General features: G+C 40.4%; 1 protein-coding gene across 2 annotated transcripts in view; it reads left to right on the top strand.

The window, feature by feature from the left end:
• Positions 1 to 13,984, top strand: part of LOC5577951 (prostaglandin E2 receptor EP4 subtype) — a 73,987-nt gene that overhangs the window by 33,109 nt on the left and 26,894 nt on the right. For both annotated transcript variants that reach the window (XM_021850231.1, XM_021850232.1), the window contains exon 2: positions 12,735 to 12,951. In XM_021850231.1, the coding sequence (XP_021705923.1) occupies positions 12,735 to 12,951 (217 nt within the window). The remainder of the gene's footprint in view (positions 1 to 12,734; positions 12,952 to 13,984) is intronic.

The raw sequence follows: 13,984 nt of genomic DNA, 5'->3' as shown, positions 1-13,984 counted from the left end.
TGGGCTAAAACCGACACATGCACTTTGAGTAGAATTTATACGTTGTGAACATCACCATCACATGGCATATTGAAAAGAATGTTTTAAACATGACTTTCGTTTTTTATGACCCCTTCCTCTGAAGGTATAATCCATATACCGTAAAGTATTGAGGAGAGGCCAAATATATAAGGTACCGTGGGGTAAGTGGATACAGAAAAATCAATAGTCAACTTCATGGTTATGTACAGCTAAGGGATCATTCAAATATTACGTAACGCATCAGGGGGAGGGAGGGGCACGGTGCTCCCCTGACTGTTATTATCAGAAAAAAAATCTCCATCAAATCTGTGCTCACCAATCGATTTCTATAGCTATGCTGCATGTCTGGGCAAAATTTGAAAAAAATGGTAGGGCCCATTTTGAAGTTACGCCCTTTTGAATGTGTAAGTCTACTAATTCAAAGGAAATCTGAGATATTTAAACGAGTTTTCATTGGCCGTGATTATCAGAATAGCTATAATATTAAAATTTGAATCAAAATTGGTTTATAGAGTTATTTGTAACTTCTAGGAGGAGTTTTGAATGAGAAGATAGACGAAATTTGGAGTTACGTCCTTTTGGAAGCGTAACCATTGAAAACACTAATTTCCAATAGATTAATTAGGCATTCTTATACCTTTGAGCATATTCAAATGTTTTCAATGGTACATTACACTTATATGCCGCCGAAGTATTTCACAATCAACTGATTTTCCATAGGCTCAAGTGATTTAAGGCATCAGGAGCTAATTTCATCATGTAACCAAATTAGTTCTTGTAGCACAATATTCTGGCTAGCTTGGTGAACCCACGTACTCACGATTCAGATTATTTTACATGTAATTGGTTGCTAACAGTTGTACATCGAAGCGAAGTATACGTCAAGGAATACTTTATGAGTTAAGTTTTCGGCAATGGGTAGCAATGTGTGGAATAAAATAAAAATAAAAATGTAGAAAGCAGCGATACAAAATGGAAGTAAAAAAATGCAAAGTTTAGAGCATCCGTTGTTATTTTGTTAAATGGAATTCAAAATTGTAGCATTTACAGAGCTTGATTTGGAATGTTTGTCTTTGTCAATTTGGAATACTCAGTGAAGCTACTAAAATATGTTTTTTTATCGTTTGTACTTTTGAGTCATAGCAGCTAGTGAGTCTTTACTTCACAAGCACAGTCTGCGATCGAAAACAATTAAAAGTTTACCGTTTTGATTCATATTACGGACAGCTTCAAATTCCGGACACTCTCGTTTATATGGGAAACATTTCACACGAAATGTTTCAATTTTCGCCGTCCAAAAGTTCTCATTTTCGTGGCTCGTTTTATTAGGTTTTTTCCATAAATATCATTGCAAATTTATAATACCCAACTACCTTAGACGTCTCTTAAGTGGTTGAACGATTTCAATTGATGATTTGACTGTTCCATTAATGATTATCATGAGCTGTCCGTAATTCGAATCAAAGCGTCCGGAATATGAGGCAAAAGTGAGGGAGCGTCCGGAATAAGAATCATGAAAAGGCCACACGTTTTGATTTATTTAAAATTATTCAAGTTGCGGACGCGTATTCTTTACTCACCAACCGAAAGTTAAGGGCTTCCGACGCTCGATAACGCTGAAAAATCATACAGAATGATTTATTTTGTATGGTCCAAGCTGGGTTATACTTCACTGAGGCCTTAAGTGTCCGTAATATGAATCAAAACGGTACATGAAAATCCTCAGTTTGTGTAGAATTGAAACATATTCTTTTATGTAGACCAGCAGGTTATCAACAGGGCCACAGAACAATTTACGATTCTCCAGTAATCAAAACTAAAATTTACGTAAAATCCATGAACAATTGTTAACTCTGTTTTAACCATGTTTTATATATATTTTCAAAATTATACCCCTTGACTTTGAATTCCATTACCCGGATACCCGAAGACCATCTCCGTAAGTTCCAGTTTCTAGAATGGCATTACTTCGAGTTCCATTATCACAGGACAATGTCATGCAAGGTAATTATATATCTGGGACAATAACTTTCAGTGAAATAGTGCGTTCAGGGTGATGACACTCGGGTTCATGAAATTCGGAGTTAAGGTATAGAATCTTCTCAAGACAGTTTGATTTTCAAGAGAGACATGTAACATAAAGCTCTGAAAGTGTTATGATTTTAAATTCAATGAAACCAAATAATAACGAATGTTTCTTACTCTTCTTAAGCATATTTCAAGTACTGAGGCTATTCACGTGTTAGCACGAGAATGGATTGATTGATTTATACAATTCTTTCACTATTGTATTTGAACAATTTATATTGTACTGTTATGGGGCCTAGATAGCCGTAGCGGTAAACACGCAGCTATTCAGCATGACCATGCTGAGGGTCGTGGGTTCGGAGGATCTTTACGTAAAGGAAATTTTCTCGATTCCCAAGGCAGATACTCGTACCTGCCACACGATATACACATGCAAACATGGTCAATCGGCAAAGAAAGCTCTCAGTTAATAACTGTGGAAGTGTTCATAAGAACACTAATCTGAGAAGCAGGCTGGGACGTAAAGCCAGAAAGGAGAAGAAGAAGATTGTAATGTAGTAATGTATGCTACAAATTATCACAAAAGTATTGACAGTGGTTTTCAGTTCTTTAGTTTGGCCAATTGTGCATTACTCAGCAATTTAAGTTTATGTTCTGATGTAGTACAAAATTAGCCGCAATAGTCGGTAGCTTCTGTTTCTTCTTATTGGCATTACGTTCTCACTGGAACAGAGCCTGCTTCTCAGAGTAGTGTTCTTATGAGCACTTCCACAGTTATTAACTGAGAGAGCTTTCTTTGCCAAAGCTGCCATTTTCGCATTCACATATCGTATGGCAGGTACGAACATACTCTATGCCCAGAGAAGTCAAGGAAATTTCCATTATGAAGAGATCCTGGAACGACCAAGAATTGAACCCAAACACCTCCAGCATGTCTTTGCTTTGTAGCCGTGGGCTCTAGCCACTCGGCTAAGGAAGGCCCAAGAACAATATTTTATAAATAATAATAATAATGACACGAAAATTGCTCCGTAATACCTTACAGCGCTTGAGCCTTTGAAAAAATAATCAATTGTGAAAGAATTTGGTGACATATAAGTGCAATGTGTCATTGAAAACATTTGAACATGCTTAACGGAATGCCTGCTTAAAAGAATGCCTTATTAATCTATTGGAAATTAGTGTTTTCAATGGTTACGCTTCCAAAAGGGCGTAACTCCAAGTTTCGTATATCTTCTCATTCAAAACTTCTCCCAGAAGTTACAAGTAACTATATAAACCAATTTTGATTCAAATTTTAATATTATATCTAGTCTGAAAACCAATGAAAACTTGTTCAAATATCTCAGATTTCCTTTGAATTAGTGGACTTACCCATTCAAAAGGGCGTAACTTCAAAACGGGCCCTACGATTCTTTTAAAATTTTGCCCAGACATGCAGCATAGCTATAGAAATCGACTGGTGAGCACAGATTTGATGGAGATTTTTTTTTCTGATAATAACGGTCAGGGGAGCACCGTGAGGGGGTCTTACATAGTGTAACGGTCCATACAAAAATTTAAAAATTTTCCATACAAAAGCTGTTACGTTGGGGAGGGAGGGGGTCTAAAATTGTATAAATTTGCGTTACGTAATATTTGAATGAACCCTAATGTGAACAATTTAATTCAAACTTTTTTCTGTGGATAACAAATAAGGGACAAATATACTTCAAATCGTCATTTATTTCGTTTTTTCAGATTGTTCTGTATTGAGTACGAGAGACTAGGAAATTTGCGCCAAATGATCCACTAGCTCCACCATGGATGAGTAAGTGGATCACCAATAAAAAAAAATCTGTTCTCAAAACAAATATGGTGTGATTATGTATAGTAAGAATGATATTACTCTCGTTCTTATTATTATTGCTAGTAATGTTACATTTTAATTCTTTTAAATTAAAAAGTATCTTTATTTAATCAAAATATTATGAAAAATCTGCATAATAAGGTGCAAAACTATGCTTTCAATTGCAAAATTAATATATTTTGCTCTTTTGCAACTCAGCTTAGATAAACCACGAATGGTGTCCTGAAGACTGGACCAAGTGTTTTTAATGATTCCAGGAAAATGTACCCAAGATATTCGTAATGCTGAAATGTCTGCATTATTAGCTGTTATAATGGAACTTATCTATTTGATAATATATCTGTACCAAAATAGCATCGAAACAATCATAAATGATGGAGTCCTTAACGTCAAAATATCATCTAGTCCGGTCTGTGTAAACACCGACCATAGTACAATTAAAAAACCTGAAAATAATCAAATATTATTTTTCTTCGATTCTTGAGGTTTTATTAAACGTCATGGCATGTCATGGTATAAATGAAAGTATGGTAAACATTTAAGTCTACAATTTGATCCAGAAAATTTTTAAAAATCATCATCACCATATTCCAAGTACAAAAGAGACGTTTTGAAGATCATTGAAAGTGCTGTAGTGTATCATACTTGAAGTTAATTATTGTAATTTAGAGATCCAGATTGGCTTACATTTTTGATAATTACAAATATTGTAATGAAACGCAATAAAAGAAAAATCGCTTTTACTAATTTGGTAGTTTAGTCTTTTTATGAAAATAACTAGTGGTCCCGGCAAACTTCGTCTTGCCATCAAGTAGGCTGTTGAAAAACGCTTTTGATCGTCCCATATGAAATGACAGTTTCGTTCGCGCTTGTTTTTTCAACTTTCCCGGTGAATATCCTGGGATTTTTATACACACAAACACGTCGGAACCCTTGACGAACAAAACTGAGTAAGAATCATTCAGATCCGTTGACCCGTTCGTAAGCCATTTCGTGACATACAAACACCATTCCATTTTTATTTATATAGATTACCTTTTTATTTTCTCTCCTTTATGATTCTTTTATATTTTATCGAATAAAGTTTGAGTCTGATAAAATATAAATGTTTTGTATTAATATATACTGGTTTATATCAAATTTTACATTCATCTCGGGAAATCCCGGGATTCCCGGGACGGCATCATCAATATCCCGGAAAACGGGAAATCCCGAAATTTCTCAAATCCCGGGATATCTTGTCCCGGGATGGACACTCTAATATTTATGCATGTACATTGTCTCTATCCGATGAATTCGTCATATTTATCTATGAAAATGTGAAATTTCGCTTCAGGTTGTATGCTCATTTTGAAATTATATTAGTAACCTCCTATGAAATATATGGTAGCATTGAAAAGAACAGTAGTGATTGAGGCTTGTTCATCATGCTGAAGCAAAATCTAAGTAATTCTAATTAAAGAATATTTAACAGCAATGTGTCTATAGGGAGTTATTCGAGGATTATAATGAAAGCTTCAGTCATCGCTTTGTTGATCTTATGGTTTGAGAGAAATATTATTCATTGCTTGGCAATGCGATAAATAAAGTCAGAAATATTACTCTGTTAACTCTCTTACGCACATTTGGTGGCCCTGAAAAGAGCCAAAGGCTTTGTTAGCTCGGATGCTGTCATAGATGAATCGCACTACAGGATGTTATCAGTTGATTGCCATGGTTAAACGAAGAATCCCCAACGCAAGTGTATAAATTTGTATAAGTTCTCTGCCTATAAGACGAACCAGCTGAATGTTTCGTGGTGTGGATGGCACACATCAGCAACAGGTATTAGATCACATGGCTGCAGTCGAAATCTTGAGCGATACCACAAGCCGGACGCTCGATTTGCCTAATGGTAATGATGCCTAACGGGCTTGATTCTTGACTGCACCACAGATGAGTTTATCACAAGCCGAAATCTGTAAGCGCAGGTCAATCCAAAAATCTTGAGCGATTTCACAAACCAGAAGCTGATCAACAGCTCAACAGGCTTCTGACTGCGAGGTGCTCCTCGCTAGGCAGGTTCGGAGGAGCTCTTACCAGCTCGAAAGCGAAAATGGAATGAAACCGAATCAGGCGAAGGAAGCATGTTTTAAACACTTAGATTAGCAGATGATGCTCCTCCCTTTCGTGCTCTTCTACTCTAATCGACCAATCTGGAAAATGGGTATGTGCCAATAATGTGTTGTACTAATTCTTTGACAATACTGAATCAACCAAGAACTTCTAGACAGTGTTCTGTAAGAGTTTTATAGGAATTACTCTGAAAATCTTCAAGAGATTCAGCACTGCTGTGAAATCTATCAAGAGGTATCGCACTTTCAGAAATCGCAAGCATCATCACACTCACGTGCTGTTGATAACACGGTGGTATTAGACTGGTATTAGATTAAGGAATAAAATAGACCCCTCTGTGCGGTCCTTAGCCTCTTGCCCAGCAACTCCTATCCCTACCTCCTCGCGGTATTGGCCGGGGTACGAGTAACCTTAGGGAAGATCGGGTAACCAACCCCCGGTGGGAACTTTGGTCGTATGCTGACAGGGCAGGGGGGGTTTGCTTTTGCTTTTTGCTTCTGCAAACCTTGAGCGTCTGTACTCCATGTTAAGAGCGGCTCACAACAGCGTCTGTTCCACATGTCAGGGGCGGCTGATCATCGTCCGAGTTGCAGAGGACTCTAAGCTAAACTGTGCACTATGGTCCTCCGAACATTTAGGGGGAATGGTCCTCCGGAAATCAAGGGGGTTGGTGTCAGGCCCTGCAAGCCAGCCGTAAAAAACATCAAGCAACGAATAATCAACGAGAGAATACGAACCGGGACAATCGGCGAAGACCACAGCGACGTAAAGGGACTAGCGATTGGAAGCTCGGTACGTGGAACTGCAAATCTCTCAACATCATCGGGAGCACACGCATACTCGCCGACGTGCTGAAGGACCGCGGATTCGGCATCGTAGCGTTGCAGGAAGTGTGTTGGAAGGGATCAATGGTGCGAACGTTTAGAGGTAACCATACCATCTACCAGAGCTGCAGCAACACACACGAGCTGGGAACAGCTTTTATAGTGATGGGTGATATGCAGAGGCGCGTGATCGGGTGGTGACCGATCAATGAGAGAATGTGCAAGTTGAGGATCAAAGGCCGGTTCTTCAACTTCAGCATAATAAACGTGCACAGCCCTCACTCCGGAAGCACTGATGATGATAAAGACGCTTTTTACGCGCAGCTCGAACGCGAGTACGACAGCTGCCCAAGCCATGACGTCAAAATCATCATAGGAGATCTAAACGCTCAGATTGGCCAGGAGGAGGAATTCAGACCGACGATTGGAAAGTTCAGCGCCCACCGGCTGACGAACGAAAACGGCCTACGACTAATTGATTTCGCCGCCTCCAAGAATATGGCCATTCGTAGCACCTACTTCCAGCACAGCCTTCCATACCGATACACCTGGAGATCACCACAGCAGACAGAATCGCAAATCGACCACGTTCTGATTGATGGTCGGCACTTCTCCGACATTATCGACGTCAGGACCTATCGTGGCGCTAACATCGACTCTGACCACTATCTGGTGATGGTCAAACTGCGCCCAAAACTCTCCGTCGTTAACAACGTACGGTACCGACGGCCGCCCTGGTATGACCTAGAGCGGCTCAAGCAACCGGATGTCGCAGCGGCATACGCGCAGCACCTCGAGGCTGCATTACCGGAAGAGGGTGAGCTGGACGAAGCCCCTCTTGAGGACTGCTGGAGAAGAGTAAAAGCAGCCATCAACGATGCAGCTGAGAGCAACATCGGGTACGTGGGACGGAGTCGACGGAACGATTGGTTCGACGAGGAGTGCCAGGAGGTTTTGGAGGAGAAGAATGCAGCGCGGGCGGTCATGCTGCAGCAAGGGACCCGGCAGAACGTGGAACGCTATAAACGGAAACGGCAACAGCAGACCCGCCTCTTTCGGGAGAAAAAACGCCGCCTGGAGGAGACGGAGTGCGAGGAGATGGAACAGCTGTGCCGGTCTCAGGAAACGCGTAGGTTCTATCAGAAGCTCAACGCATCCCGCAACGGCTTCGTGCCGCGAGCCGAGATGTGCAGGGATAAGGATGGGAGCATTCTGACGGACGAGCGTGAGGTGATCGAAAGGTGGAAGCAGCACTTCGACGAGCACCTGAATGGTGCTGAGAGCACAGGCAATGAAGGACGGGACAACGGAGGAAATGCCTTCGTCAGTACTGCGGAAGATGGAAACCAACCAGCCCCCACTTTGAGGGAGGTTAAGGATGCCATTCACCAGCTCAAGAACAATAAAGCTGCTGGTAAGGATGGTATCGGAGCTGAACTCATAAAGATGGGTCCGGAGAGGCTGGCCATATGTCTGCATCAGCTGATAGGCACAATCTGGGAAACAGAACAGCTACCGGAGGAGTGGAAGGAAGGGGTAATATGCCCCATCTACAAGAAAGGCGACAAGTTAGATTGTGAGAACTTCCGAGCGATCACCATTCTAAATGCGGCCTACAAAGTATTATCCCAGATCATCTTCCGTCGTCTGTCACCTGTAGTAAACGAGTTCGTGGGAAGTTATCAAGCCGACTTCGTTGACGGCCGATCGACAACGGACCAGATCTTTACTGTACGGCAAATCCTCCAAAAATGCCGTGAAAACCAGGTCCCAACGCATCACCTTTTCATCGATTTCAAGGCGGCATACGACAGTATCGACCGCGTAGAGCTATGGAAAATCATGGACGAAAACAGCTTTCCCGGGAAGCTCACGAGACTGATAAGAGCGACGATGGAAGGTGTGCAAAATTGTGTGAAGGTTTCAGGCGAACACTCCAGTTCGTTTGGATCCCACCGGGGACTACGACAAGGTGATGGACTTTCGTGCCTGTTGTTCAACATTGCGCTAGAAGGTGTTATGCGGAGAGCCGGGCTTAACAGCCGGGGTACGATTTTTACGAGATCCAGTCAATTTGTTTGCTTCGCGGATGATATGGACATCGTCGGCCGAACATTTGAAAAGGTGGCAGACCTGTACACCCGCCTGAAACGCGAGGCAGCAAAAGTTGGACTGGTGGTGAATGCGGCCAAGACAAAGTACATGCTAGCTGGTGGGGCCGAGCGCGACAGGGCTCGCCTAGGTAGCAGTGTTACGATAGACGGGGATACTTTCGAGGTGGTCGACGAGTTCGTCTACCTTGGATCCTTGCTGACGGCTGACAATAACGTTAGCCGTGAAATACGGAGGCGCATCATCAGTGGAAGTCGGGCCTACTATGGCCTCCAGAAGAAGCTGCGGTCGAAAAAGATTCACGCCCGCACCAAATGTACCATGTACAAAACGCTCATAAGGCCGGTAGTCATCTACGGGCATGAAACGTGGACGATGCTCGAGGAGGACCTGCAAGCACTTGGAGTCTTCGAACGTCGGGTGCTTAGGACGATCTTCGACGGTGTGCACGAGAACGGTGTGTGGCGGCGAAGGATGAACCACGAGCTCGCCCAACTCTACGGCGAACCCAGTATCCAGAAGGTGGCCAAAGCTGGAAGAATACGATGGGCAGGGCATGTTGCAAGAATGCCGGACAGCAACCCTGCAAAGATGGTGTTCGCGTCGGATCCGGTTGGTACAAGAAGGCGTGGAGCGCAGCGAGCTAGGTGGGCGGATCAAGTGCGTATCGATTTGGCGAGCGTGGGGCAGAACCGAGGATGGAGAGATGCGGCCACGAACCGAGTATTGTGGCGTGAAATTGTTGTTTCAGTGTTATCTGTGTAGATGTTAACTAAATAAATGAAATAGATTAACCCATTACTTCATTCAAAGATTCTTCAATAATCTTCTGATAATTATCTATGAACGTTCCAGAAATTTCTCAAATTTACTTCCAGGAATACTCACGGCAATTTTTCCCAGAACATATACAAGAGTATTTAATACATCTTCGGCCAATACATTTAAGAAACCATTTATTGATTTTTACAGTTATTTTTTGTGATTTTCATTACAGATATTTTCAATTATTCTTCTCACGAGTCGGAACTTTTGGGGGTCATGTACAAACCATGTCATACTTTATTAGGCATACAATACAATGATCGTGTTTCTGCTGATCTAGTGTTTTGTTTTGTTGAATCGTGGGTAGGACAATCCTTTGACTGCCCTACCCAGGTGATTTCGTGCGTAGTACATGTCCTACCCACTTCCTGCGCCCCTAACCTCAAGGAACCGTAATCCGGAACTACCGGTACCGGTTCCATTGTGGCCAGATCCTCAAAAGGCAAATCCAACATTTTGGTCAAAAATCCACTCTGATCACAGCGTTTTGAGATAAGAATATCTAAGATAAACAACTGGAATTCGAAAAAAAAACCTCGTGTTCACGCTTTTTGCGTTACCCAGAAAAGAGGGAAGAGTTCAGGGGGATGTCCCACTTAAGGATTGTACGATCAACTTATCGCATTAACTTTAAAGTTTGATGCTTTTTAATGCTGTGTTGTCTCCAAATTGTTGCCATTTGAAAATTGAAAGCACGTCCTGGGATTTTAAGTAACCTTTCAATTCTCTGGCTTTGGCTCTTTTTATAGCACACTAGTGGTACCGGCAAACTTCGTCTTGCCATCAAGTAGGCTGTTGAAAATCGCTGTGGATCATCCCATACAAAATGACAGTTTCGTTCACTCTCATTTTCCCTACTTTTCCGGTGAATATCCTAGGATTTTTATACATACAAACACGTCGGAACCTTTGAGGAACAAAACGGAGAAATTATCATTCAAATGCGTTGATCCGTTTGTAAGCCATTTCGTGACATACAAACAACACTCCATTTTTATTTATATAGATAGATAATCTTTTACGTAACATCGCCTTTGGTAATGTAAACACTGCTGTGGTTCGTGCACTATGCGTCGTTTTCACTAGTCAGTTGATCAATTGTCCTAACCTGAATTATTTTTCATATATTTTTTAAACGGGTGCAAACATTTTATAATTCTTAGTTTGAATTCCTTCAACAAAACAAAAAACAATTTGTCATCAGTATCTCGAGACTCCAAATTTCTCAGGTGTGCAGATTTTTTTTTCTTTTTAAAGAATTAAATAAAATCGCATTAATACAAATATCCTGTTTCAGTTGTGATTCAACAAACATGAAATCAGGTAACCTAAATTACTCTAAGTGGAATTTTGACGAAGTAATAAACTTAAGAATTTAGCTTAGAATAACTCTTAATTGTGAAGCTAATAAGGAATTGCTGAAATTACAGTGATTGTAGTTCTGCTTCAATGAAATTCGGTGCGAATGATTTTATTTTACAGTCTACAATTGATAGAGGGTGTGTCATGCTTTCTACCGTACTTAAGGGACTGGACTACTATAAGAGATTCGCTTGACATCCATAGATTTTTACATTCTGCGTGAGCATCGGACGTACCAGAGTAACAAAAATATATTTCATTATGTCGCGTAAAACGTCACAAAAGATGAAATGCAGCTAGCCTCCTACATCCAATATATCTGTCGAATCATTCCATAAACAATGTTGTTTATTTCGCCGTAAAACTTTTCCCATGAATAGGTACCTTGCCTATTTCGATTTATTGCGTGCTTAGACTGACAAATTTCCATCACAAGGGGATGTTTGTCTGTCGCGCAACAAAAAGACGTGAAGGGACAGCGCCAGAGAAATTCCCAAACCATTATTCGTCAATTATGCGCGTCCGAAATAATCTCCTCCATTAACTGTATGATGGGCTAGGGTGATTCAAATATCCTCGTTGATGCTAAAATACAGTACCGTAAGGACGCCATTCACCGCTCATTTAACAGCATTTCAACACATTAAATTCTGTCAAAAATCGGTTTTTCGATCTTTTTTGCAACTTTTTGCGCTAGACGCAAGATAAAACATTTGTTTTTGTAGGAAAGAAGTTGATATGTGAACAACGTTTAATGGTACCGAATAACATGTATGCCAATGATACATGTGTAGGGCGCCATTCACCGCTCATCCTAAGTATGAGGCTCTATATACACAACTATTTGGAATTAATTTACTTTCATTAGCTGGTTGGTATCTTTGTACTATAGTACAACAACATATTAAAGCGTGGCAGCTAACAAGCATTTTTCGATCTACCATAGTAAATCATTGTTCAACTCATGTTTACCGCCTTAAACAGCCTAAAATTATTTTCTATAAATACTATATAATATTAAATCATATGAATTTCATTCTGATACAATCCATTCTGGTATACTAATGCATGTTGATGACTTTTATTGCGAAAATTTGTTCAGATTTTTCAAAATAATTCAATGAGCGGTGAATGGAGCATGAGCGGTGAATGGCGTCCTTACGGTACAACAACTCATTACATCGATTTTCCCTATATGGTACTAAAAAAGTCCAGAAAAAATATCAATATCTCATCTCCTATACGACGGATCGTTCTATTCTCTTTAGCATCTTTCTACTCAAAGGTTTGACAAACAAGCTTAGACTTCGATATGCTAAGTTTGTACAGCGTATGTTTCTAAATTTCTCCATAGTTATTTCCAAACAAACCTACATATATCATCTTTGGGCCACCTCTAAATTACCACTGAAATGCCTGACAAATTTGACAGAACTCTAGTTTTATCATTAAGATTGCAAGAAAGTTGTGGTAGATAGAATTTTCAGATTTGAGATTCAAACCACCCTAATAATTGGTCCGGCCTAATCCGTACTGTAGCTGTCTACAACTTCAATAATCCGCATCTATTTCCGTTCGTTTCATTCTGCTTCTTTCAGATGTTTACTCACAAACGACCTAATTGGACTGACGGGCATGTTCGTCCAGATGTACTTGCATCGATACCTACCGCAGGAAATCGTCGAAGCTAACATGCACCACTTCTGCATCTTCCGGGTGATTTGGCGCGTGTTCGGGATCAGTTCCGGCTGTGTCGCGTTTGTCATGGCTCTGGAGCGGTACATCGCACTGACGAAGCCGTTCTTCTATCATAAGGTAACGGCTAGGCTAGTACCGACCACTTTGCACAATTAGCTAACGATTTGTTGGCGAGACAAGCGACTGGATGGTCGCTCTTGTTCGATAAAAAGGATTAGTAAGTTGACGGCGGTAATCGATTTTCCTTACGTACAGTGGTTCCACATGCTCCATCCAGTCAATTATAACGATAAACAAAAAAGTTCGAATCCCTTTTGAGTTTGGATCCAGGTTTCAAATAAGATTTAGTAATAACTGCCATATGTTATTAGCTGTTAGAAAATTAATCAGCTTGTCATCTTTACCATTCAAAGAACAAGTATTCCAATTCAAAATATTTGGTTCATTAGATAAACGTAATCCAATAACAATTTTATTAGTAAATTTTACACCAACTTGGACTACTTCAGTCCCTACTTCAGTGATATTTGAACATTGAATCAAGCATTTGGTTCAACTGTTCAGTTTAAAAAAAATCAAAATCAGAAGGAACATGTGACTAGAAGTAGGTACATTATCTGATGATTTTACGTGTTTCAATTTGAAACAATTCCATCGTCCACCCATAGGAAAAAAAGGGAAGCAAAGTAAATTTACTGCGACAACATCCCAAGTAACATTGGATGCTGAACAACAAGAACAACAAGCTGGAAAATAGTTGGTTAATGGTGTACATAGCTGAACAACATGGTAGCTGATTATTAACCTTTATACGTATCTAATGGGCTGATAAATACTGCATTCAACCAAACTGTACAGCCATCAAATTTAAGCATGAAACATATTTTCTATGATGCACTAAATTACTGAATGTGCACCAACATAAAAGTTCTAACACTCATTGTATTCATCATCACTCACTAGCAATAGACATTGTTGCGATATAGCAAAATACTTTTGGATATGAAAAATCAACTCACCCCAAATTTCTGACTACAACTCAAACCATTTCATGAATAAAAATATGTTGAAATTTTGTATCACGAACTCCATACTTACGAGTCCATAAGATGTGCGAACTGGCGCCTTAACAAGAAAACTTCCGCGTTCC

The sequence above is a fragment of the Aedes aegypti genome, chromosome 3 (assembly GCF_002204515.2).
Source record: "Aedes aegypti strain LVP_AGWG chromosome 3, AaegL5.0 Primary Assembly, whole genome shotgun sequence".
NCBI lineage: Eukaryota > Metazoa > Arthropoda > Insecta > Diptera > Culicidae > Aedes > Aedes aegypti.
This window is presented reverse-complemented; position numbering and strand designations above follow the sequence as displayed.